This window comes from Sminthopsis crassicaudata, chromosome 1 (assembly GCF_048593235.1).
Source record: "Sminthopsis crassicaudata isolate SCR6 chromosome 1, ASM4859323v1, whole genome shotgun sequence".
Taxonomy (NCBI): Eukaryota; Metazoa; Chordata; class Mammalia; order Dasyuromorphia; family Dasyuridae; genus Sminthopsis; species Sminthopsis crassicaudata.
The window spans coordinates 742,517,560-742,544,326 of NC_133617.1; the positions used below are offsets into that span (position 1 = coordinate 742,517,560).

At 43.0% G+C, this 26,767-nt stretch overlaps 1 protein-coding gene across 3 annotated transcripts in view; it reads right to left on the bottom strand.

Moving 5' to 3' along the window:
* Positions 1–26,767, bottom strand: part of ITPRID1 (ITPR interacting domain containing 1) — a 121,231-nt gene that overhangs the window by 12,699 nt on the left and 81,765 nt on the right. For all 3 annotated transcript variants that reach the window (XM_074284355.1, XM_074284356.1, XM_074284357.1), the window contains 2 exons: positions 4,161–4,243; positions 228–1,523 (listed from right to left, as the gene is read on the bottom strand). In XM_074284355.1, coding sequence (XP_074140456.1) covers positions 228–1,523; positions 4,161–4,243 — 1,379 coding nt within the window. The remainder of the gene's footprint in view (positions 1–227; positions 1,524–4,160; positions 4,244–26,767) is intronic.

A 26,767-nucleotide genomic window follows, 5' to 3' on the forward strand; every position in this document is an offset into this window, starting at 1 on the left:
TAACTGCAAGGTCACCTGTCTCTCATTGGCTACACGTCTGTCCCTGGCTACATTGATGCTCTCTGCTAAGATACAAACTTACTGGAGAGATCCCTCTCATCACAGCCTCCTGGAGGATCCTCATGGTCTTGGAACCCAGTTTTGCTAACTGCAAGGTCACCTGTCTCTCATTGGCTACACATCTCTCCCTGGCTACATTGATGCTCTCTGCTAAGATACAAACTTACTGGAGAGATCCCTCTCATCACAGCCTCCTGGAGGATCCTCATGGTCTTGGAGAGCTGGGCTTGGAGGTGGCGGTAGGAGCAGGAAGCCATGCCAGGAGGCTGCCAGTCCCAGGAATGGGGATGTGGCCAGCAGCAGCAGCAGCGACAGTGGCAGCAGCCGTCACTATGCTTGCACTGGACACCATGGACTGCCGCCTTTGAGGCTAAGGTTGCCTGATCACTCCCCAGCATCCCACTGTCAAGGGAGACAGAATGGGTGAGATGATGCCGTCTGCGTGTGGCTGAGCAGCAGCTCAAGGCAGGACCCACACTCTGAAATCTCAGTTTGTGTTTTACTGTTTGAACTGAAGCTTCTTTGGTCTGCCTTTCTCTGGCTCCTCTTCTTGATCCCAGTGGGAGGAAAGCCTCGCTCTGGGAGAATTCTGAAGGTCTAAGAAGAGGATCTACCGGGTTCTCTCTGGGACCTTCCCCTGACGCGGTGCTGTGGATGCCAGCCACCAGCTTGGATGACATCTGGATTGTCACAGATCGGAAAGCGCCAGTGTTTGTTTCAGCGTCCGGGATCGGGTGCCTCGTGCTTGCCTCGGACTTGGAAGCATCGAGCCCTGGGCTATTCCCAGGCCTACATCCACCTACAGCGAATGAGTTGGATTCATAGGTTTCAGAAACCTCATTAAAGTCACCTGATGGAGAAATGACTTGACTCTGTGTGGCCAATCCTTGCCTTGGTACAGGCAACATCCCATTTTCTAAGGGGGATCCCAATCTGCTAACGTCAAGGTCGTGTTGGCCGGCCTGCCCATCTCCCGGGACCTCAGATCCAGATCGACAGGTATCCATATGAATTGATGCTCCTTTATCATCCATGATGCTTGGAGACCTTTCCATGAACACTTTTTCAGGCTCTTCTGCTTGTAGACTGTCTGTTTGGACATCTACTACACAGGCTACCATAAACCCTACAGGATAGTCACACTTGGAAGTGATGGCGTCTCCATCAACAGCACAGTTACTGTGAGAACTTGGAGGCAAATTCAGTCCTTCCCCAGTGGGGGTGTCCTTGAGGGGTCCCTCCTGGCTTGAATGTTCTGCTGATAGAGAATCCTCCTCTTTCATAGAGGCAAATATCTCTTGTTCGCGATCACTCTGGCCTCGGTCCAGAATGGGCACACTCCGAATGCCTTGGGCAGCACCTTCAGTCGGTTCTGGTGGGTGTGGTTGGGGGGATCCCAGGGAGGGACTCTCGGTTTCTTGAGTTCCACAGCTAAGGCTCTGGCTGGTCAAGGAGGAAGAAATCTGGAGAGACCAGGAGAAAGGCAAATGAGATTAGAAGCCTCAGACCAGGTGAGCTATAAAAAGGGTCATTCCCCTACAGTTTCATCAAGTAGAAAGGAAGGCTTCCTTCCAGTCCCTTTCTGTACTGATTTTCCTTTTTGTTACTCAACTTTTCTATTTTTAAAATCAATAAATGGATAAATAGATGGATGACTATTGAGCTCTTGGTAAGTGTTATGGACATATATGATAATAAAAATAATAGCAATAATATTAATATTAATAATTCTGTGTGAGAAAAGCAGGGAGGGCAGTATCCCTGGGTCACAGAGTATTGTGGTTAGGAAGCTAGAAGAAGACTAGAAAGATTAGAGGAGGGCAGATTTGAACACCAAACAGGATTCTAGATTATCCTGGAGACAATAGGGAGCTACTGAATGAGTGTGTGTGTAGCAGGTGGCTGGGGGTGGCAGTGGGGTGAGTGATACAATCAGACCTGTAATTTAGATACTTTGTTTAAGAGTTGAGTGCAGGCCAGACTGCATGCAGGAGGGAGAAGGAGCCAGGCCAGCTCACCTAAGTCTAGTGAGCTCCTCCAGTTGTAGCACCTGGAACACAGCTGTGGGAAAGTTATAAAGAACAGGGCATATGGAAGCAATGTCCTGATGGGAAAACCCACAGCCCTTGGCAACAGATGGGAGAGGGGAGTGTGCCAAAAAGGATGAGGAGGTGAGGATGACTTAGGTTGCAAGCCGGGGAGCTGAAAGGTTCAGGAACTCTCCACAGAATTAGTTCTTTAGCAACTGTGAACTTGGGAGGAAAAAAAATGAACTCGCTTTTGGACATATTGAATTTAATACATTTATAAGACATCTAGTTTGAGGTGTCCAAAAAGCAGCTAGATATGTGAGAGGGGAGGTCAAGAGAGAGGTAAGGGCTGGAAAATTCGATCTGGGATCAACAGCATAAAATTGAACACTGGACAGATTAAAACTGTTGAGAGCACCGTTAAAACTTTGAAATCATCAAGCAAAATAGTATAGAGGGTGAAGAGAGTCATAGGAGGAAAGAATCATGGGAGATACTCACGGTTAATGAGGATGAGCTAGAAAAAGATCCAGCTAAGGACACTGAGGAGCTGCCCCAGAGTTAGGGACAGAACTAAAAGGGAGGGTGTGAAAACCAGAAAGGAGAGATGCTCCAAAATGAGTATCAAAGGCTGTAGAGTGATCAAGAAGGCTCTGGACTGAGAAAAGGCTGCTGCAAGTGGCAATTAATAGAACTTTGGTACTTTTGGATAGTTGTAGACAGTCTGATGATGAGGTGGGAACTAGACTGTCAAGAGTTAAGAAGAGACAGAGACACAAACAGAAAGAGAGAGGAATGGAGAGACAGAAACACAGATACACAGAAAGAAAGAGAAGCATAGACAGACAGAAAAAGTCAGAGGAAAAATGAAAAAGAGAGGGAGAGAGAGAGAAAAAGAGAGAGACAGAGACAGAGGGACAAAGATAGAGACAAACAGACAGAGACAGGGAGAGAGAGACAGAGAAACAGAGAGACACAGACATAAAGACAGAGAGACAGAGACAGAGAGAGAGACAGAGAGAGAGAAAGAGAGAGAGAGACACAGAGAGAGACAGAGACAGAGACAGAGAGAGAGAGAGACAGAGACAGAGACAGAGGCAGAGAGACAGAGAGAGACAGAGAAAGATAGAGACACACACAGAGACAAAGACAGACAGAGGCAGAGAGAGAAATAAAAGGAAGTGGAGGAAAATACGAGGCAAGGTCCTCAGGTGAGGGGATGTGGGTCCAGGAATCCCTGGGTGGTTGGAGATGGCATGGAAAGGCGAGAAGAGCCACCATGGTGGATGACTTGATTAGGGAGGTGGAGAGAGACTGCCACCCTCCAATAATTTAAGGGATATGGCATACATATGTAGGGAATCTCCTCTGCCTGGGTTTATTATCTTTTCCCACCTTTATCCTACAACATATGGTTACAAGCCAAGGTAGCAGATACAGCGAGACCAGGAAGGGCAAGACCAGTGATAGGAGAAGGGGGTCAGGGACGCCAAAGAAAGGGCCAGTGTAGCATGGAGCTGATTCACCAAAGTGTCAAGGTAATAATGATGATAATAGCTGTTTTAGGGTTTACAAAGTGGTTTGTTTGTGGGTGAGGGTCCATGAAAGATTTTTGGGGCACACAGATCAGAGGTCCCAGTGTGGACAAGACCACAGAGATGGGTTCACCCCTGATCTTGCCATCACCCACAAATGTGCCACATCCATGCTCATCCGGTGTGTAGCTGTAGGCAGAGGAATCGGGTCATAAGAATCACATAGATTGAGTATTGGGGAGGTCTGGTGATTTGGGTGATGTTTTTGTTCCTTAGGATGGGGGTGAGCCTTAGGGTCAGGGATGGTGAGCAATTGGGAAATGGAAGCAGCTCCTGCTTTTGACAGGAAGGGGCCTTTGTCTTCTATATCACAGCTGAAATCAGTCTCAGAGGAAGGTCAGCTGGGGCCTGCCCTCAAGTGGAAATGACTTCATTCCTTATAGGCAATGTCAAGGAGTTTCACCTATTTGAAGAGGGAAGGGCGCAGTAATAAAAATAAGTCTGCTCTGGGACCCAAAGACTGATGGGTACCTACCTGTAGAGGAAGGGGCTCAGGAGGTTCCTCCAAGAAGCCACTGCTGTCCGACTGGCAGCTGCTGGTTCTCGTCACCCCAGCACCTAGGACACAGAGCAGATGAGCAAGAGGTTATATAGGTCAAGGCCAAAAGGAGTTTGCCGCCAATTCTGGGCCAAAGAAAGGGGCAGCCGAGGTTTTCCTCCAAGCCTAATGGTCATATAAAGGCATTGCTGAAGACTCCGTGTCAGAGGTAGTGAGCGGGAACCAAAAATGACATTTAGAGGGCTCAGAAGTTCATCTGGGGTCCCTGAATGTGGAATAAAATATAACAATCTATATACCATCCTTTCTTTGTATATATTATATACACATATTGATTTACTTTGCATATGTCTAGATATATATGTGTACACATGGGTAGATTGCTAGAGTGATAGATAAATGTTGGTATTTTACAACCATTGGACTCCTCTGTATCCTCTGTATTTTTATGAATTAAAAAAATACCATTCTGAGAATGGGTGAAAAGGGCTGTATCAGATTTTCAGAGAGGATCAGAGGGGGGAAAATGAAAGACTCCCTGGTCTAAGTGAACCCAGGAGGTGAGAAAGGCCCCTCACACCCACACCGCCATACGGGATGAGCAAGCATTTATTAAGTCCCTTCCAGGCAGTGCAGCTCAGTGGATAGAGTGCCAGACTTAAGAGTCAGAAAGATCTGAGTTTGAATCTCACTAGATGTAATAGTCTGTGCAGTTCTAGACAAGTCACTTAACTTCTCTGGGACTCAGTTTCCCTATATGTAAAATGGGGGAGAATGCTTCTTGATTCCCAAGGGTTTCTCCAGCCCTAAGTCTATCATATTGTGTTAAGAATGAGGCCATCTTGTCCTGGGGGAGTCTTCACCCTACTGGGGAGCACAACCACTTCAGTGATAAAGAGATACAGAGATACAGCAAGAGATACAGGGATTAATCATTCAGGAGGAGGAGCCGCTGGAAGCCTCCCTAGTCTAAAGCCCTTCCTGGTTCATGGAGCCCTTTGGAGTCTGGCCCTTCTTAGAATAATGGCTCTAAATGCGGACGATAAAGTGCAGAAGATCGCAAAGGAAACTGGTAGGTTGAAATACGGTCATCTGACATTGTTGAGAAATACACGGCCCCTGGTGACGCAGGCCTGCTTTGGACGGTCTCCGGCCCCTTCTGGCCCGACGTGGGACCATCTGATGTCTCCCAATGGACAGTCCCAGCAGCCCGTGTTTATCAAGCGCTGCTTAAGAACTCCTGCTCTCTAATGACCTGGGTCTGACCACGTCCGAAAGGTGGACATGGCGCCGGGTCACAGCCTGAGAATGGCCAAGGAGCTCTGAGATCTTCCAGGCCCAACACTTCTACTTTACAGAAAGGTAAACCGAGGCTGCGGGAGATCTGGGGCTTGGCCACAGTCACATGGTTGGGAGGGCAGTTCTGGGGTCAGAGCCTAGCCCCTGGCCCCACATCTGTGGCTCTCAGTGGCTGCCCTTGAATACTTTGTATTCCTAATTCTAGGAGTGCTAGACTCCAGTTAGAGCTCATGGGAAATGGATCCATTTCGCCTTCCTGGAAGTTACTTTCTCTGAGGAGACATCTCTGCCGCCCACCGGCCCTTCGGGGGCTTCGGGCCCTCGGTGCTCCCGCAGGAGCCCCCCAGTCTTGCCCCCCAGAGCCCTGAACCCTGGCCCCTTACTTCCCCTCATTCTGTGGGTTCCTCCCTGGCCCTCAGGAGCCAGAGTCCCGGCACTTTGGCGGGATGGCCAGCAGGTGGCAGCAGCCGACAGACCACAGAGCCCAGAGCCCGGCAGCCAGCCAAAGGTGTGTCCAGCCTGAGCAGAAACTGCTTAGAGAAGCCCAGAGTGGAGGGGGCTCCCAGGGGGCAATGAGTGGGCACCTTTTGTTTACAGAGGAGGAAAACAAGACCTAGGGGGAGGCAGACCCAGAGGCAGAGACAGGAAGAGAGAGGGAGAGACAGAGATAGGAAGAGAGACAGAGACAGAGGCAGAGAGACACAGAGACAAAAAGATAGAGACAGGAAGAGAGATGGAGACACAGACAGAGACAGAGAGACACAAAGAGACACAAAGACAGAAAGAGACAGAGACAGGAAGAGAGACAGAGACACAGAGAGGAGAAAGACAGAGAGACAGGAAGAGACATAGACACAGACACAAAGACAGAAAGAAGCAGAGAGACACAGAGACTAGATGGAGACAGAGACAGGAAGAGACAGAGAAAGCCACATAGAAAGAGACAGAGACAGAGACAGAGTCATAGAAAGAGACAGGAAGAGAGACAGAGACACAGACAAAGACAGAGAAAGATGGAGACAAAGAGATAGAGATACAGAGGAAGAGACAGAGAGAGCCACATAGAAAAAGAGAGAGATACAGAGTCACAGAAAGAGACAGGGAGAGAAACAGAGACACAGATAGAGACACAGAGACAGGAAGAAACAGAGACAGAAAGAGACAAGAGACAAAGAGATGGAGACACAAAGACAGGAAGAGACAGAGACAGAGAGACAGAGACTGAGACAATCACAGAAAGAGACAGGGAGAGAGACAGAGAGAGAGCCACATACATAGAGACAGATTCAAAATGAGAATAGAGAGACACAGAGGAGATTCACTAGGAATATTCACATGGAAAGCTCTGAATCACTACCAATAGGAGAAGAACAAAGAATGACCACAGATGGAAACCATGGCTGCTAAAAAGGAAGAGGTACTTGTTGGGGCTGAAGTTGAAGTCAGAACAACCTGAGTTCAAATCCTGCCTCGCTGTGTGACCTTGGACAAGTAACTTAACCTGACTCCATCTCAGTTTCCTCATCTGTAAAATACAAAATAAGACCAAAATGAGATTCTTGGCAGACTTCAGAGCCTGGTGTAAATTAGCTTGTTTCTTCTGAAGTCACTAAACTATTAATATCATTTGACCCAGTGAGCCTATGGCTCCAATAATAAGCAGTGTATCGGGGATATAGCCAGAATATCAAAGTGAATGGCTCACATCCTCCAAGGGCACGGCTTCTCAGCCTGGGCTGCAGGGAGCAAGGGATATAGGGAAAGCTTTCAGGAGGTCTTGGGGGGGGGATTCCCATCTTTATTTTCACTAATTTCTAGCTGAGACCCAGCATTTCTTTCCATTATGAATCAGCCGGCCCAGATTCTCTGGGGGTGGGGCCCAAAGGCCCCGCACACAAGGAAGGTGAAGGGCAAGCTCTACGAGGGCAGAACTGGCGGAGCGGGGAGCCTCGTCTGGCCTAGATAGTTGGAGGGAATGAGCATGGGGCAGCCATGCTAATATGGGTTTGATTATTGTTCCCCAGCAAGAGGTGTGGGAAGCAGCAGGCTAGATGGCAGGGTGCCCTTGCTGGCTAGGCTGGAGCATCCTGGGAGCTGCCTGGATGGGAAGAAGCAGGGCCTAGGGCTCTGGGGCTGGCTAGATAAGACAAAAAGAAATGGCCGCCCTCTAGCAGAATGTCCACAATGGTACTTTCTGTGGCCGGATCCCATCTACTGGGAATGGGGGGACAGGCTGCTTTAGAAAAACAGTGCAGTGGCCAACAGGAAGAATTTCAAGAAAAGAATAACAGTAAATATAATGATGCAAATAAAAACAGCACCAAAAGGTACCGATGCATCATAATTACCCATTTCTGTCCTAAAGCAGATGAAACGGGGTCAGAGGACCACAGGTCTAGACCTGGAGGAAACTTCAGAGACCATCAAGTCTGGTCCCCTTTTATAGACAGGGAAACTGAGGCTGATACAGGAAATGGGCTGATTAGTAAGTGAAAAGAGCAAGAACTGGAACTCAGAACTGGCCTGGCTCACATATCTCTTTAGTAAATCAGATGGAGCCGCGCCCTTTGGGTTCTATGACTTCTTCTAGCCCCACACCCTTCATGGACACATTGGTCTCTCTAGGCTTTCATGACCCTACCTTCTGCCAGTTCTGACCCCTTCTTCACACTCACCAAATGCTCATCCACCTCCTGCTGAGCACCGGCTTCCCCCAGAGCTGGGGCCCAAGGCTATCTTCCTTCCTTCCTTCCTTCCTTCCTTCCTTCCTTCCTTCCTTCCTTCCTTCCTTCCTTCCTTCCTTCCTTCCTTCCTTCCTTCCTTCCTTCCTTCCTTCCTTCCTTTCTTTTTTTTTTTTCTTGCTGAGGTAATTGGGGTTAAGTGACTTGCCCAGGGCACACAGCTAGGAAGTGTAAAGTGTCTGAGCCAAATATGAACTCAGGTCCTCCTGATTTCAGGGCCAGCGTTCTACCCACTGCACCACCCAGCTGCCACAAAAGCTCAAGCCTTTGTGTCCCCCTTTCTTTGCAGCCTCCTGTCCAGATATACATTCAAGTCCCACTTTCAGAAGGAGGATCCCCAAGTCTATATATCCTGGCCTAGCCTCATCTCCAGCCCCACATCCTCTGCTGTCAGTTCCCATCTCCGTTGGATGTTCCTGAGGCATCTCCACAGTGGAATCTGCTCTCTCTCTCACCACACCGGCCTAAACGTCCCTATTTCAGTGGAAGCTCCAGCCCTTGGCCGCCCACCTTGCTTTGCAGCCCGGAGATCATTACCCCTGACTCCCTCCTCTCTCTCACACTTGCCACATTAACACGGAATCCTGACATCATCCCAGAAAACTCCGTGCCATCGGTGGCTGAGGGTTTACACTGAAAATGGCCTATTGGGACCACGCAGAGAATCAGAGTTTGAAGATCTGTGTTCAAGGGCCATTGTGATGATGAGAATATAGAGAGAGACCTGGAAATCAGTCAAGCAGACAACAAACACTTATTAAGCACCTCAACAAACACTTATTAAGCTCCAGGCATGGTGCTAAAAAGGCAAAATTACTGCCTACTGTCAAGGAGCTTATACTAAATATATTGTAAATACTGTAAAGGGAAAAGGTTACTGAGAAAATATCTCACTTAGTTCCCTGTTTTGCAGATGAGGAAATTAAGGCTCAAACAAGTCGAATGTCTTACTCACACAGTTGGTAAGTAGTGGAGTTTTGAGTGCAGGTCTTCCTGACTCCGCCAACAAAATTCTAATCTTTACACAATTCTCCATCTACTTAGGAGATGCGTTATCTGGGGCCAGTCACTTCCCCCTCGGGGAGTCAGCTTGGGTCATCAAAAATGGAGGAGATTGAACTAAAGGGCTGGACTAAGGTTCAGCTCCAGATCCTCTGGTCTGGATTCCAAGGACTTCAAATGTTTCCTCTTACTTTATCTCCTCCTCCCTGCAGTCCCCCGGGTTTCTAACTTGGGCCTCTGCCTTGGACTTGCCCTTCTCTCTCCTCTCCTCATTTGCTTACATCCCATCCAATGTATCCATTTGGAGCATGGATTGTACCCCTGTGTCTCAGGAACCTGACAAAAATCCCCGTACAAGAGCTACAACATGGTACCCTGAAGACGACGATGAGCCAATCGCCCTTCCAGGCAGCCTCCTCCATCTTTGGACGTTCTACATGGCAGGCAAATTTTCTCCCCTTCACGCCATTTTCTTGGGGTGGGGGATTGGTAAAACATATATGTTTAGGGCTTGGTCATAGCACCAGCAGACAACACAAAGGAATAAGGAGGACGGGAGAGGACCGTTTTAGGCAGTCTCATCTGAATCCCATGCCAGCCGAACCCACCTACCCTCCCTGCTCATGGAGGTGAGCCTTTGAGTGGGCAGTCATGGGAAAGTTACATGGTGGGTCTAATCCGGTCGCAAAACGCTCCTGATGGGGCCTTCATGCAAAAGAGGGAGAGAAAATGAGTGAGTCCAGAAAAGGAGGTTCGCTCATTATGTATCAAGAATGAGAAACAACATATGGAGCAGGCTCAGGGGTACCCTGGCACCCATCTGAAACTGGCACCTAACAGATACTATGGGAGGAAAGCCAGAGCTGGCGCTACAGGAAGGTCTCCAGGGCATCAGGCAGGCTCCATGGTGAATGGCATGGGGAGAGATAAATAAGAATTGCAGAGTAGATAAACACGGCGAAGGATTGCTGCGTTGGAGAGAAAGAAGTCACATTGATGAGATCATAGATCTACCCGAGTACCAGCGAGACCCAGGCCATCTTTGTGGGCCCTAGATAGGACCCCCGGGGTCATTCATTAAACATTTATTCCCAAAAGAACCTGTAGAGAAATGCTATCTTTGTTTGAAGGCCTTCAGTGAGGGGCTCCTCAGGCAGCTCCTGCCATTTTTGGAAAACTGTCGCTGTTCGGAAGCTTTTTTTTTTTCTTTCTTTTGTCTCTGACATCATGCCTTATTTAACCTTCTGCTTTGCCACTCCTGCCCCTGCGGTGCCCTGTGACTATCCTCTGTGGCTATGGGATATTGGAAGACAGTGATCATTTCTTTTCTGAATCTTCTCTAGACTGAACATACCCATATGTCTCATATGACAAAAACAAAAAAACCCAAAAAAACAAAAAAAAACAAAAAAACCAAAACCATTAAAGATGGATTGTGGGATGTAGGATGAGTGAGAGGAGGGGGCAATCACTCCCTTGCCCATCAGATTTAGATCATTTGACCCAGACATTTTACCACCAGGCAATTGCCCTAAGGAAGTCAGGGAGAAGAATTCAGGTTTCATATAAATAATATGTTTATAACAGTTCCTCTTACAAAGGACGTAAAACCAAAGAGATGCCCATCGATTGAGGGAACGGCCAAATAAATCTGTATAGTGTGTTTTTTTTTTTTTTTTTTTTTTACCATTTACAAAACACTTTTTTATATGTTATTTCAAATGCTCTACATGATGTATATAGAGAAAAATATTATATGAACAGATGCGAAGGAAGCATATAGAATCAGGTAAACAATATGCACTGTGAACGTAACAACTCAAATGGGAGCAACAAGACAAGTACACAACCACTGAAAATGACTTCTGCAAAATTATAATAACTGAGCTTGGCCCCAGAGAAGACATCAGAAAAGACCTCGAGGTAGGTGATTATGGGTTTATAACATCAAATACAACTTTAGTCTTTTTTGATCTCTTGTTTAGCTTTGCTGAACTCATTCGGTGTTTGTTTGTTTGTTTGTTTGTTTGTTTTTCTTTTTTAATCTTGACTCTAAGGAACAGTTCACTGGGAAAGGGAGAAGGGAGAGATAATTTGGGAAAGGAAGGTGATATTAAAACAAAAGCTATTAATAAAATTTTCTTTTAGAAAAGTCAACAGGCTATTAACCTGAAATGATATTAAAAGGATTGGGGGATGGGATGGGGTATTGAGCATTAGAAATTTGTGTGCTTTTAAAAATGTCATCCACAACACTGAAAGCAGGGGCAGAGGAGATGAGGCAGTTCATGGAAGGCCTTCTGTTGTCCTCTACTTCCATTCTGAAGGTTGCGCCATGAAAGACGTCTCTAAAAAGCATCTCTTCCAGAAGAGCCACCCAAGTGGCCCTGGATCCAGCCAAAGTATTGTCACTGTCCACTTCTAAACCTGCACCTGATGATTTCACGACAATGCTGTAGAGGTGACTGGGTTCTCAAAAGCTACGCTAGCAGAGCTCGTGCTTGGACAGATTGTATGAAGCTGGAAAGACTTCAAGTGCAAGCCTGGAAATAGACAGTGTGTTTGGGATACAGGTACCAGCCAAGCAAAGTAGGGAGAGGTCTCTAGCAGGAAGGCGAGCCACCAGGTGTGCGAGGACTCGCCAAGCAAAATAGGAAGACGTCCATAAGCCAAAATTGGCAAAAAAGGGTCTTTTGATTTTAGCAACTCACAAAACCATTCCCATTCAATGCACTCATGGGTGGGGGAGCGGTATGTGTGTTGGTGAAGGAAAGATTGAAGTCTGTACCTGCTGTCTCATTTCATGAAATCTCCAAGTTACTTTGGAAAAAAACTTTCAAAAGAAGAAAAAGCAAGAACTATATACAGAAAAACCGATTTGGGAGTCGAAATATTTTTCTTTCTTAAAGCACATGTTTTTGCCAAGTTTGCAGCCCACTTGAACTTCTGTCTGTTCTCCGAGTTTAGATTCAAACTCCAGCTCCTTTTAGTCCTGGCAACGCATGGCCTTATCCACATATAACGAGATCTTAGCAAAGCTTGCAAAGCATCTGGATCCTCATCGTCAGCTAGGTCTGACTAGAGAACCTTCCTTTTTATGTGAATTCTAGAGGAATCTGAAATAGTTTTCTTGATTGGGGGGGTGAAATATCAAGGCTTAACAGAAGAATTAAAGACCTATCCCAGCTCTCTTTCCTCCTCTAAGAATGGAGACAGAGACATAGAGGTAAATCCAGAGGGACACAGGAAGAAAGAGATAGACATAGTCAGAGAGACAGACAGACACAGAAAGAGACAGAGAGAAAAGACAGGCAGACGGAGACAGACAAAAATAGAGAGAAAGACAGATAGAAACAGAGAAGAAGATAGAAAAAAGAGAGAGAACAAACAGAAAGACACAGGCAGACAGAAACAGAGAAAGAGAGACAGGCTGAAACAGAGAGAGAGACAGAGAGAGAGAGAGAGACAGAGAGAGAGAGAGAGAGAGAGAGAGACAGAGAGAGAGAGAGAGAGAGACAGAGAGAGACAGAGAGAGAGAGAGAGAGAGAGAGAGAGAGACAGAGAGAGAGAGAGAGAGACAGAGAGAGAGAGAGAGAGACAGAGAGAGAGAGAGAGAGAGAGACAGAGAGAGAGAGAGAGAGAGAGAGAGAGAGACAGAGAGAGAGAGACAGAGAGAGAGAGAGAGAGAGACAGGACAGAGAGAGAGAGAGAGAGAGAGAGAGAGAGAGAGAGAGAGAGAGAGAGAGAGAATCAGCCAATTCACCCTTTACATTAAAACGTAAGCTTCTGCTTCCTTTTTATTTACATTTATTATCCCCTGCAGTTAGCACAGTTCTGGCATTTTCAATGCTTAGGAAATGCTTGTTGAAAAGACTGGATTTCCACATTGTAGAGATGAACTAAATGGTATCCAGAGAAGGAGTGACTTCAAAGGTCACAGAGACAGTCAGTAGAAGAGCTGGGATCAGGACTAATTACAGTCATAGACCAAACAGGACCTCAGAAGCCTCATCTGGTCTCATCCACTCCTTGTAAATGGTGAATCTGTAACCCCCAAAGCTAAGTAATTGCCTGAAGTCATACAGATCATGATGAAAACTAACCCATGCCTCTGACTTGAGAGGCAGTTCTTTTCCCACTTTTCCAGCTGTCTCTAAATCCAATACTCATTGTCCTGTGTATGTATCCTATGGTAATCAGACGGCAAAGTTTGTGCCTTTGCTCAGACAGTTCCTGCCCCTTTACTCCCCTTTAGGAACTTAGATCTCCAGTGGAAAGGACTTCAGAAGTCCATTATTCTAAGCCTTATAATATATTACAGATTATCTTACTCATATTACACGAGGGCCATTTGTTGGCGATAAGATGTGGTTTTCTCGTGTTCACCATTGGTCCCTCCAATCTTGCTTTAGTGATTCCAGTCTCAGTTCTAAAGTCCAGTGTGCCCCATGATTCACACTCATGTTTTTGAGAGGAATCAAGCTCAATATATGGAAAACATGTGACTTCTAAATGTCTAATGGCTCTTACTCTTCCATCATGAATCCCAGCAGGACTTAGGAAGAAGAGAATATTGGAGCCAGTGGTTTTTCTGTATATAGTTCTTGTTTTTCTTCTTTTGAAAGTTTTTTCCCAAAGTAACTTTGAGATTTCAGGTGAAGAGCTTTCAATGGGGATTCATGGTGTTACACTGAGAATATGTCAACCAAATAGAATTGGGATGGGCCATATGTGGTCCAAATGACAACTCGTCATGAGCTGAGTGAGTCTAGATCAATTATTTAACTTCTCTGGATTCTATTGGCTCATCTGACATGAAGGAGTTTGGATTCTAGGAGATGCGGCTCTAGATACCGTGCTCTTTCTTTGGAGAAATTAAGATATTTCCTGTCTTTCTTAAACTATTATCCCCACCACCCTTCCAAGCATCCACTTTCCTTACTGTGAACTCATCTTCAATAGTTCACACTTTGTTTTCATCTCCCTAAGTCACTGATTCTGATTGATGAACTCCCTCCCTCAACATCTTTCATCTTTTGCCCCTTGTCCCAGAAGGTCCCATACTAGTTCTGTCCTTGATTTTGGTGCCCAGATTATAGCAATTCAATTCTCCTTTTGTTCATTCTTTTTCTTTTCCAGTTCTGAAAATGTCCCACTTCCTTGCTCAGAAACTGGTCTCTGGGATAAAATGCAAATTCTTCCAGCTAGAACCTAAAATCCTCCTCACTCTGGTTTCTATTGCTTTTCCACAAACAGCTCTCCCTCATGTGTTCTCCATTTTAGACACATTTCATATCCCATCTTTCAGCTCTTCCTTCTTTGCCTTAAATCCCTGGCACTTTCTCCTTCTGATCCTTTCTCTCTCAGAATATTTCATCTCTTTTAAGATTTAGCTCAGGGGTCACTCGGGGAGCCTTTCCTGATACCTTGCCCCACACTCTTTACCAGTGCCCTGAAAATGCCTTATGTTTCCTTATCTGTTTATGTGTTGTAACCTTCCCCCAGAAGAATTATAATAATAGTTAAAATGTCCATAGTCCTTTCAGATTTGCAAAGAATTCAAATATTGGGGTAGTTAAGTGGTGCAGTGGTTAGAGCACTAGCCCTGAAGTCAGGAGGACCTGAGTTCAAATATGACCTCAGACACTTAACACTTCCTGGCTGTGTGATCCTGGGCAAGTCACTTAACCCCAATTGCCTCAGCAAGAGAGAAAAAAGGATTCAAATATTTCATTTGATCTTTAAACAATCTCACCAGGGGCATGCTATTATGATCTCCATTCTACAGAGACATTAGGTGACTTGCCCGGGATCATACAGCTAGGAAGTGTCTGGCTCAGGAACACCAGATCAGATATGTCCTAGAAGACAGCCATTATTGTGTGGTTGTCCTTGACCCTCTGGTGTCTCATCTACCTTTGACACTGACTGTGTGACTCTGGTAAAGTCGTTTAACTTCTCTGAGACACTGACCCTGCAAATGGCTTGAGATCTTTAGCCACTTAGCTCCTAAGGCTCCATTCGGGAGAGGAACATCAGGGCCGCCATTGCTATTAAGCATCTATCTCCTTTCCATGGCCTCCCCCACCTCCACCTCTGCAAAGGTCTATCACTTTTTAATTGTTTGTGTATCTACACTCTAATTAGAGTCGAGCTCCAAATCTACTGAGGTTCTAGGGACTAATAATAGGATCTCGGTTCCTAAAGTCTTTCATTCTGAAAGATCCCAAATGCCTTAGAAATGGAACAAGCTGATAGACAAATTGTACTGGGATCACCCCCCCCCCCAGCTGAAGTGTGCGGGTCTCGGGGGTGGACTTCGCCAGCTGTTTAACACCTCACAGCTGCACCTGGGAACAGCTTAGGAGAGAAAGGAAGAGGAACAACAGGGGTCCGAGGAAAATAGGATGTAATTATCTCACTTGGAATATGACCAGAAGCCACCCCTTCCTCCCACCTTCAACATACGCACCACTGGGGCCTCCATGTGCACAAACATGTCCATGTGCTCACACACACACACACACACACACACACACACTCACACTCAGACACATACACTCACTGACACACTGACAGACACACACACTCAGTGACACACACACACACACTCACACACTCACTGACACATACACTGACACACACAAACTCACTGACACACTTATTGACACACACACACACACTCACACACATACACTCACTGACAGACACACACACTCAGTGACACACACACACCTCTCCACCAAATTGAAAGTGACACCTTTTAAAATCTTGGCTTTGGGCTGGGGAAAGCCGAGGAGCTGTCCAAATCTAGAATCCGAAAAAGGGACTTGCTCTGACACGAACATGAACCTCTCTGGAGGTGACGTCAGTCTTAATCTTTAACGCTTTATCAAGTCATCCGTGCCCTTGTAAGTAATCAGCTGAAGGTCATTGGGAACTCCTGCTCTTGCCCTTTGGGACAATCCAAACTAATTCTCGGTTACTGTCACAAGAGAGAACTCGGGGGCCCTTCAGCATCAAAGCAAGGCCGAAATTAAGTTTTGAATTTGATCCGAGAGGTCATTGGTGAGGGTTGGCTTAGATTCCTGAAAAGTCTTTGCTTTCTATAGGATGGAGCAAATACTAAAAAATCCCAGTTTCTTCTGTCTTCTGCTTTACTTCAATTTATGTGTTTCTATCCACTTTCCACCTTCTTAGCCCTCATCTAATCTGGTCTATTTGACAAAAAAATTATATTTTAAATACATTCTCTATGGCACTGCACTTTTTCTTAATTCAGCCAAAAAACTTAGATACCTCTCATGTCAACGAAAGGATTTAAAGGTCCAATTCATTCTATTTGCTATTTACCTGATCATCCTTTCCTGCCCTCTCCCATAGTGGAAGCCATGTGCACAGAGAGCGAGGTGCAGTCAAGTAGTAGTGTCACTATCAGGAGCTAAGGGACTCAGAAGTCTTCTAGTTCAATCTGCTCATTTTACAGTTCTGGAAACCGAGGCCCAGGGAAATAGATTTGACTGGGGTAGGAGCCATATCCTCTGACTCTTGAACCAGGATGACTTCCATTGTGACATGCTGGGCTCAAGACCAACCAGGCACACTTCCTTCCTCTCTTCCTTTATCCTTCCCGTCTTTAATTCCTCCCTCTCTTCCTTCCTTCCTTTCTCTTATTATGTTCCAAGCATCAGGCTAATCATTAGTGATATAAATACAAAAACAACACTCTTTCTCCTGTAGGAGGTGATATTCTAACTGAGAAAGTTATTTTTCTTTCACTCGGGAAGAGAACCGGGACATTGGAATTGCAAGTGAACTGAATTTAAGTGAGGGAGGACTGTGCCAGGTCACCAGCCGCACTCTTGCCTCTATAGCCATTTGGGGCCAGTGGCAAGATATAGCAAGGTATGACTAGAGCTGGCCCTGGAAGCAGTGAGAAGTCGATCTTTTTAAGCTAAGGTCTTTTCTAGATCTCAGTTTGTCTGAGGCAATAACTATTCAGTGATTAAGACTAGGTAGAAAATGAGACAAAAATGGTCTCTTATCTAGTAAAAAAAAAAAAAAAATTAGAATTCTGGATCCAGAATAAGGGAATTGGACTTCTTCTCTGGCTTCAGGTAGTTTTTTATGTGTAAAATGAGGAGGTAGATGAGATGATCTTCAAGGTCCTTCCACGTTCTAGTTCTATGACCTTTCTATTCTCCTTCCCTTCTGAAAGAACCAACACTACTTCCACAGCAAATTTGTTACTGATTGATACTAACCACGAGGATTATAACTAGACATTTCCCCCCTCTCCCTGTTCTTCCTCTGATACAGTCTAAGAGCACCCAGACTTTGGGTCAAGTTAGAAGGCAGACCCAATAGTTGATGGTGGTTCAAGTCTGGATAAGGAAGCGGAGCCATATTGAGTGTCACAGGTTAGCCGAGGTTCAGAAGGCACCCACATGATGGACAATCCTTGGCAAGAAGCCTTCACTGCTCCTACCCTCCTGCGTGCTGAAGGCCAGGAGCCCTTTTTTACATAGTGATGTTCATAAGGTCATAGAGTCGTGGTTAAATGTACAGTAAGATGCTAGGGAGAAGTCAGAAATTCCTGGGTTAGGGCTAGGAGACCCTGAGAAATTTATTTTACCTCTTGGAGCCCCAACAGCACTCTAGGAAAATAAGCCAACAAGCATTGGGAGAGAGAGTACAGGGACTCACTATCTCAGGGAAATCAAAAGTCCAATAAAAATAAATAATGTTTAAGGAAGTTCTTATTATATATCTATATCTATATCTATATCTATATCTATATCTATCTATCTATCTATCTATCTATCTATCTATATATCTTATATATATTCTCCATGGAGAATATAAAATGTTGCTTTCACCAATGCAGTCACCAAATGGATTTTTAAGTATATAGTTTGTACCTTAAGGCTTGTTTTCCACTAAAATAGAGCTAAAATTGAAAAATAATTAAATGGGAACAAAATAAGATTTTTAAAAAATCCTTTCATTTCCTTTTGCTTACATTCTGTTTCTGGGGTTTGGAGGTAGGGAGTAGACAGGACTTTCAGGAGGGCAGATAGCTTGGTGATCTTATTAAAGTAAGGTCTGTCAAACTAGCATTCAAGGATACTTCAAGAATTCCAGTGATTCCAAAGAAATTGTTCCTCTGGATTGGTTGCCTTTGACCAAATGTATAATCCCAGATGTCCTGAACCTTTGAAGGTCAGAAGAGAATAAAGACTTTTTGATGGAATAGCCAAACATTCCTGGTGGGAATCTGGCCATGCATTTGTGTCTTCCAGGGAATGATTTCCTGTTAAAGGACAGGTCAATTCTCCGAGAGCCTCCACAGTTGTGGATCATAACACCTGAAGGAGTTGCGGGGCAGCCTTTGTTGACACAGGTTAAACATAATATATATCTTTGACAAGCAGTACAGATGCATTAGAAGCTGGCCTCCAAAATTTTTAGAAAGTGGGGATTGGACCATATCACAATGAGACACTACGCTACTCTGGAAGTAGATCGTCCTCCAAAAAGATCTCCTGGAGGCCCTAAAAGGCCCTAGGGTTGGCTCCTCCAATACTTGCACAAATCCAGAAGGATACAGGGTGTAGTCATTCATATCTGTGATGCTGCAACTGGAGGCTCTTACAGAAGTTTGGAGGCAAAGGTCAAGAAATAATCCCTTTAAGATTTAAAAGTTCTTTACTAATGTTGTGTCTCACCTCATTCTCGTAATAACCTTATCATTCTCATCCCCATTGTCATGAGGCTCAGAGAGGTTCATGATTTCTCAGAATCATATAATTAGGGTTGGAAGTAGGATTCAAATGAAGTCTAAGTCTGACTCCAAGACCAACACTGAATCCGAGATGCCGTACCAGCTCTCAGGGACTAACAGGCCAATCAGGTGTAATTTGGGGTCTCTTGGAATAGCTTCCTAGTCCCACTTATCTCCCTCATAGTGAATGGATTCCAAAAGGTATCATTTCAATATGAAATACATAATTGCGATTCATTGAATATTGATTGATTTGTTGAAACCACAAAAATAAAGACAATCTGATGAATTAATAAATTTACAATATATGGTTGGGATATGTGTATGCAGTGGTATTCCTATCCAGACACTATTCACAGGTCTTTATCCCGACATTGATAACTTCTCCTTAAAAATGAATTAATCTTCTACTTTGCCGTAACTACTTATGGATATACTGAGATAACATTGACAACTGATTAATTGATTGATTGATGATTCATAGCTAACTTGTTCAGCAGAGCTATGTATTAGTGTCTTTATCTTTAAGAGAAGAAGAAGAAGAAGAAGAAGAAGAAGAAGAAGAAGAAGAAGAAGAAGAAGAAGAAGAAGAAGAAGAAGAAGAAGAAGAAGAAGAAGAAGAAGAAGAAGAAGAAGAAGAAGAAGAAGAAGAAGAAGCTAAAGATTGGATAGACTGGGAAAAGAGAGAGAAATTTTGTCTCAGGAGGGAAGTATAGAAATATCGACTCTCTATTGACTTGGAGTGCCTAGTGATCCTCAAACTTTTTAAATAGGGGACCAGTTCACTGTCCCTCAGACTGTGGGAGGGCCGGACTATAGTAAAAACAAAAGCTCATACTCTGTCTCCGCCCCTGAGCCCATTTGCCATCACCTGGCAGGCCACATCAACGTCCTCAGCGGGCGCATCTGGCCCATGGGCCGTAGTTTGAGAACCCCTGGACCTTAGAGGGCTAGGGAAGAGGATGACAGAGAGTATTGATGTATATCTAGTGAATTATATAAGTCTTGGGGAAGTGGGGCTCCCTGGAGGAGCAATCTCCCTGGGCTGCTGGGGTCTAACAATCCTTAGTGTTTTCACCTAGGGAAGAATTGGAGGGATATTAGCACTGTGACTTTATTTGACTATATAAATCCCTAGAGCACCAAACCCACTGGACAATAAAGGGAATTGTCTTAATTTTGATGGGTTTGTATGCTAGTTTTCATAGGATTTTCTTCTGAGGGGGTCAGGGACATCATGATTTGTTCAAGGGTAGAGAGCAAGGAATCTTTTCCTTTTTCTTATGGATATCTAGAAATAAACCAAATTCTGATGCTCCCAGAGAATACGGAGGGGGGGCGTATAGGGAATGACTCAGAGAGACATTTTTGAGGAAGTCCCCAAAATTGAACATAGTTCATGCAAAAGCAGAGTTCTGTTTTGGGCTAGGGTTTCAAGTATATCTAAAAATATAGTCTAAAGACTTTCCAGGCAGGCAAATGTAACATAAGTATTCATCTGGTATTTCCTGATTTTTCTTTGTCAATATGAACTTTTAAAATATTGTTGAATTTATGCCATATTCTTTGTGCATGTGGTTGTCTTTAGAATTAGTCATTGTCTCTCTTTCTATTTATCCAGAGTCTTTGGTTCCAAGAGAGCTTGATAGCAGTGTTATTTTAGGATGAAATCAGGTTTCTTTTGTTATAACATTCAGTTCATATGGTTAGCAGACAGGAGAAGAGAAGCTGTGGCAAGGAAAGAAGAGATTCTTGCTAGTGTTGACCAGTGACTCCCCTTCCCTTCCCTAGATGTGTCTAAGATTTCAAAGCCCTTCTTGCAGAGTTTGTGACAAAACTACATTCTCTCTTCTATTTTCCCTTTTCTCAATTTCTAATGTTTTATAATTGAATGGCTCCCAGGACAACTTTTTATAAGAAGTTATATGGGTCTGCTTATTTTACTTTTGCTTTAGTAATAGTATTTTTCTTAAATTTCTAAAGAAAAAAAATCTCTGATAAAAATCTTATATGTGAGATATACCAACAGAACTCTAAGATTAAGAGTTACTATGTATTGAATAAGTGGACAAAAGTATTAACATATGGCTTCCAAAAGAAGAAACAGTCATACAAAATAGGTTCTAAATCACTTATAACAAAATAAATGAAAATAAAGTGAATTTGAGGTTTTACTTTACAACTGGTAAAGATCATAAAAGAGAAGGAGCCAATGATGGCAGGCCCGTGTCTCTTTCATCCTGAAAAAAAGCCACATCTCACTTGACCTTCCATCCTCATCCCTGATAATCATCCTTTATCTCTTTGGCCCTTTATAGCTAAACTCCTTGAAAAAGTTGCCTACAATAGATGCCTCTTCTTTTTCTCTGTCACTTCTTTCTCCCCTTACAAACCAGCTTCCTGCTTTATCAGCAGAACTCCTTTCTCCAGAGCTACTAATGATCTCTTTTGCCAAATCCCACGGCCTTTTCTCCTCCTCATTATCCTTGAACTCTCTGTGGCCTTTGAAACCGTTCTTCCCTCTCTGTTCAGTAATACCCTCTTCTCTCTAAGTTTTAGGATACTTGTCTCTTCTTGTTCTCCTCTTCCCTGGCTGACTTCTCCTTCTCTGTCTCCTTTACTAAATTCTCCTTCGGATCCCACCTTCTAAGCACAGCATTTTGTCCTGGGTTCTTTTCTCTTCTCCTTCTATGTTATGGTGATCTCATCAGCTGCAATGGATTTAATCACCATCTCTGTGCAGATAATTCTCAACCTATCCTTCCCCAAACTCTGCAGATTTCCGTTTCAAATTGGAAAATCTGAAATTTCAGATATCTAAAATAGACATGGGTTTCTCTGTCACTGCAGAAGTCAACAGCATCCTCCTGGTCCCCAAGGCTCACAGCCTAAGAGACTCCTCCATCTCTCTCTCCATCCTCATCCAAGATGTTACCAAGGTCTTTCACCTTTGCAGCAATTCTCCAATATCCTCCCTCTGAAATTGCCCCCACTCTGGAGCAGGCCTTTGTCACCTCATTTTGCAACAGCTGCTGGTAGGTCTGCCTGCCTCAGATCTCTCCTCTAACCCATTCCTCATTCAGTCACGTGCTGGTCTAATCATGTCACCATCACCACCACCATTTAAGAACTCCAGTGGCTCCCATTTTTCCTGCAGAGCCATTTAAAACCCTTCATAGCCTAGCCCTTCCTATCTTTTTAGTCTTCTTGTACCTTATTCCCTCACACATACTTATTGACGGTTCTATAAACAAGACTGTCCACCTCACAGGTCTGGGGCTGTCTCCCATGTCTGGAAAGCTCTCCTTCTTCTTTAGGTTCCATCTAAAATTCCATCCCTAACCCAACTCTAAGTGTTCTTTCCAAGGCTCCCTTAGTGAAACTGGGGAACATCCTCTCAGAACCACTGCTCTAAGCAACTGAAATTATTTTAACTTACCATCCGGCCAAAGCAACACCACTGTTGGTCCATCACACCCTCCTTATGTAGAAAATTTTAGGACTATGAAAACTCCTCAACTCTCTCTGATGAAATGCAAATAAGTGGGTTGGACACAATAGCCAGGTGTTTACTACCCCCCCATATCTTGCCCTGACTGCCCTTTGCCTTGGTCCTTGAGAAAGAAAATCCCAAGATTTTCATTCAATGTCTTGACCCTGCATTTGACCGATAGCACAATGTCCTATGGCCTTGAATCCCTCCCATGTTTGTGCCATAATGATTAATATCTTGTAAAACACTAATTAATCCCCAAGCAAATTCCCTCTTCTTTACTTCTGCCTGATAGAACCCTAGCTTGACTCAAGGGTCAGCTCAGCTTCAAATTCTCAATGCAGAGTCTTTTCACATGGCCCTTTCCCAGCTGTTCACATTCACTCAATCTTGAAATTATTTATGATGTCTTAAAGAGAAGACTGGACTTGATATCATGAATATCTGAGTTCCAATTCTGCCTCAGATATAAACTGGTTAAGTCATTCTGGACAAGTAAGTTAGCCACTAAAAACTAAATTTCTTCATCTGTAAAATGGGGATGAAAACAGCCTGGGGTTATTGTGAGGGCTCAAGTAGACATCATCTGGAAAGCACCACAACAATGTTAACAGTTGTTATTATAGCCAGTTGTGCATAAGTTAATACGCTTAGCATCAGCATCAGCATGATTATTATGATGACCCTTGTGACCATAAAGCTAACTGGGGCTCAGGTCACCCCTCTGACACATCTCAGCTGTGTGAGTCTGGGTCGTTCACTTAACCTCTCAGTGCTTCAGGAAACAGAAGATGAAAGCCTGTTTCTGTTGAGAGTGTTCTCACCTGAAAACTCATTATAGAAATGAAACCACTGATCCCATTCTATCCCAATTATCATTTACTGATCTGCAAAACACTTTTAAATCTTGAAGCAGTATACTAATTGTTGTTATTATCATTATTGTTGTTATTGCTAACTGGGAGGCAACCAGGTTGTCTAGTGGTCAAGATGCTGGATTTGAGGACCCAAGTTCAAGTCTTTCCCCATCATTTAGTCTCAATTACTTTCCCACCCATCCATGCGATGATCTTTCCTGGACATTTTCAGCATTCTCTTCGGTCAGCTGTACCCCTCTCCTTAATGTTTAGAATTAGTTGAATTTGTGACTGGGCTCTCAGCTCACGAGTTGACTTCTATGGACTTCATGCCAGCCTACCCATGCTTTTTCGAGATTTGAGACCTTTTCTTAGTACACATATCATACTGTGCTTGGCTTTCCTCTCCACTTTATAAATATTCTCTTCTAAAAATAATCACAGGGCCTGAGAATTCAAACTAACAACATGCTTAGTTGTTATCATTCATTTTGTCCCTCTTATCTTGCATTTTAAGTTTTAAGATGGTCAGTTCTTTGTCTTTATGCAGCTTGGGATACAATAATAAGTTTTTATGTGTTTATATCTAGATTTATTTTATTTGAAGGATTATGAATAATATGAGGAAAGGGGTCTTCCTCTAGTGAAAATAGGCTGAAAGGTCACTAGGACCAAGGGGAGAAAGTCACACACACACACAAGAATGCAAGCAACCAACCAATCCACCAGGCAATATGATTTTAGCTGACACTCCCCCAAACTCAAGGGTTGTTAGTCAGTGAAATGGGCTGTTTCAGGAGACAAAGATTGTCCCATTCTTGGAAGTCTTCAAGCTAGCTGACTGACAAGTTGAAAGGGAACTATAGGAAAAAAAAAAGATTCTCAAAGGATGTTCTGCAGACTCTCTTATGTCTGTAAGGCTCTTTCAAGGAGTTCATAAAATCAAAACTATTTACAATGATACTAAGGAGTGATTTTTCTGTTAAAATACTCCTCCTTCTTAGCTATATATCTCTGTGAAGTTGAATTTCCTTCAAATTCTTCAATAATCACAACCATCACAACAAATTAAATGAAGAAACAAACATGAGGATCTAGCTGTCTTCTAGTAAAACAGACATTAAAAAGATTTGCAGAAATATGTAAAACAACGTCATTCTTCTCACTAAATTTTTGTTTTGCAAAGAATAATTATTTTTATAAAGTTATTTATATTAATATGCAGTGGATTTATATCATGATTTTCAATGAATTATGTCATTTTAACATTTTGATTCTTAATGCCATAAATATTGATAGACATGGTCCATGTAAACAAAAACTCATTGAGATCCTCAGTAATTTCTAAGAAGAGTGAGGAGTCCTGAGCCCAAGAAGCTTGAAGACCATTTCTATAGAGTAAGTCCTTCTGAGGGAGATGGGTCTAGACCAGGGTTCCTTAAACTTTTCCTACTCACTACTCTTTTTTTCCTTGAGAAATTTTTACATGATTCCAGGAATATAAAATAGATTATATAAATCAAATATTTACTGATAATAAGTCATAATTCCACAACTCTCATATTCAGTTATCCATTTTTATCTGCATATCTGAGGTCATGTAAAAATTTCTTGGGTGAAAAGGAGTTGCAAGTGGAAAAAGTTTAAGAAATCAACCCTGGTTTAGATGATCTTGGAATTTTGACTTTACTATGTTACGATTCTATGAACAGAAATTTTAAGGGGTCATTTAAATCTATCCTATATTGTCTGTTCATTCCAAGATTAATTTCCTCTACCCTTGCATTGTAACTCTAAAAGATGAAAAGGTTCATAAATTATATTTAAAGGAGATACTCATACCCTGCATGTTTACATAGTTCTTGTGTGACCTAGGGTTCCATAATCCCTTCAGGTCTCTGTCTTAAATCTCTCTAAAATGAAGAGTTTGGACTAAGTAGTATCTGAGGACTATTCTGGCTCTGAAATCTAGGATTTTTTGACTTGTAGAACCATGTCATGGCTATTTTCTTTGGGTATTTTCTCTGAGTGTCTGCCAAGGGTGGATTGTTCTCCATCCTTCACTCTTAACTACTGACTTCCCTGGATTTTTCTAAGTCCCAACTAAAATCCCACCTTCTACAGTAAGTCTTCCTCAATCCCTCTTAATTCCAGTGTTTCTTGAAGACAGACACTGCCTTTTCCTATTTATTATATCTCCCTGTGCTTAACATAGTACCTGGCACTTAGCAGGGACTTGGTCTATGATTACTGAATGAAGAAATGAATTGTAGATGGCATCTCTGGTGTTCTGAACCTCTCTGCCTTCTCATAGGTGACTTTTGTTGTTAACGTACCTGGAAACAGGCCACCAATCCTGGCTATTTTCAAACTGTTCTTCCCAAACCCTAGCCCCTTTGTTCATCTCCCTCCCCAATAGAATTTAAACTCTTCTACTAGGATCCTGGACTTTTAGTTTTTTCTTATCTTTTCTGGAAGCTGATTTCCATACTACTTTTCAGCCATCTCCAAAATTTGCCTCAAAGAGCATCTTTCCAAATGAAGAGTCTAAGGAGAGCCTACTTTCCTTTACTAAATGCTTATTATATGCCAGATACTGTGTTAATTGCTCAGGACACAAATAAAAAAAAAGAAAAACAGTATCTAGACTACCCAGGAAGATCATATGTGAAACAAAGGATGCCTACCATCACCAATGTTATTCAATATTATATTGGAAATCCTAGAAATAGCAATAAGAGAAGATAAAGAAGTAGAAGGATTTGGAAATGGGAATGAAATAATAAAAACTATCTCTTTTGCAGATAACATGATAATATATATTTATCCAAATGTGTACATAATATTTATCCAAATATATTTGGAAAAACCAAAGATTCAACTTTAAAAATAGTTGAAACAATAATTTTAGCAAAGTAGCAGGATATAAAGTGCACATAAATCATCACTATTCCTATATATCACAAATAAAACCTTTCAAGAAGAGATAATAAGAAATATCCCATTTAAAATAACTCTAAACCATATTTTATACTGTCAAATCTACCTGCCAAAACAATCCCAAAAATTATATGAACAAAATAACAAAAGAACTTTGTATAAAAATAAAATCATATTTAAATAATTGGAGAAATATTTTGCCTAAATTAATTTATATATCCAATGCCATCTCAATTAAATTACCAAAAGATTATTTTACTGAATTAGAAAAAATAATAACAAAATTCATTTGGAAGAATAAAAAGTCAAGCATATCAAAGAAACTAATAAAAATATACAAAAGAAGAAAATTTGGAAGTGCTAGATCTTAAAGTATGTTACAAGGCAATAATTATCGAAACTTTGTTACTGGCTAAGAAGTAGAAAGGTAAATCAATGGAAAAGAGTAAACATATAATTTATAACAG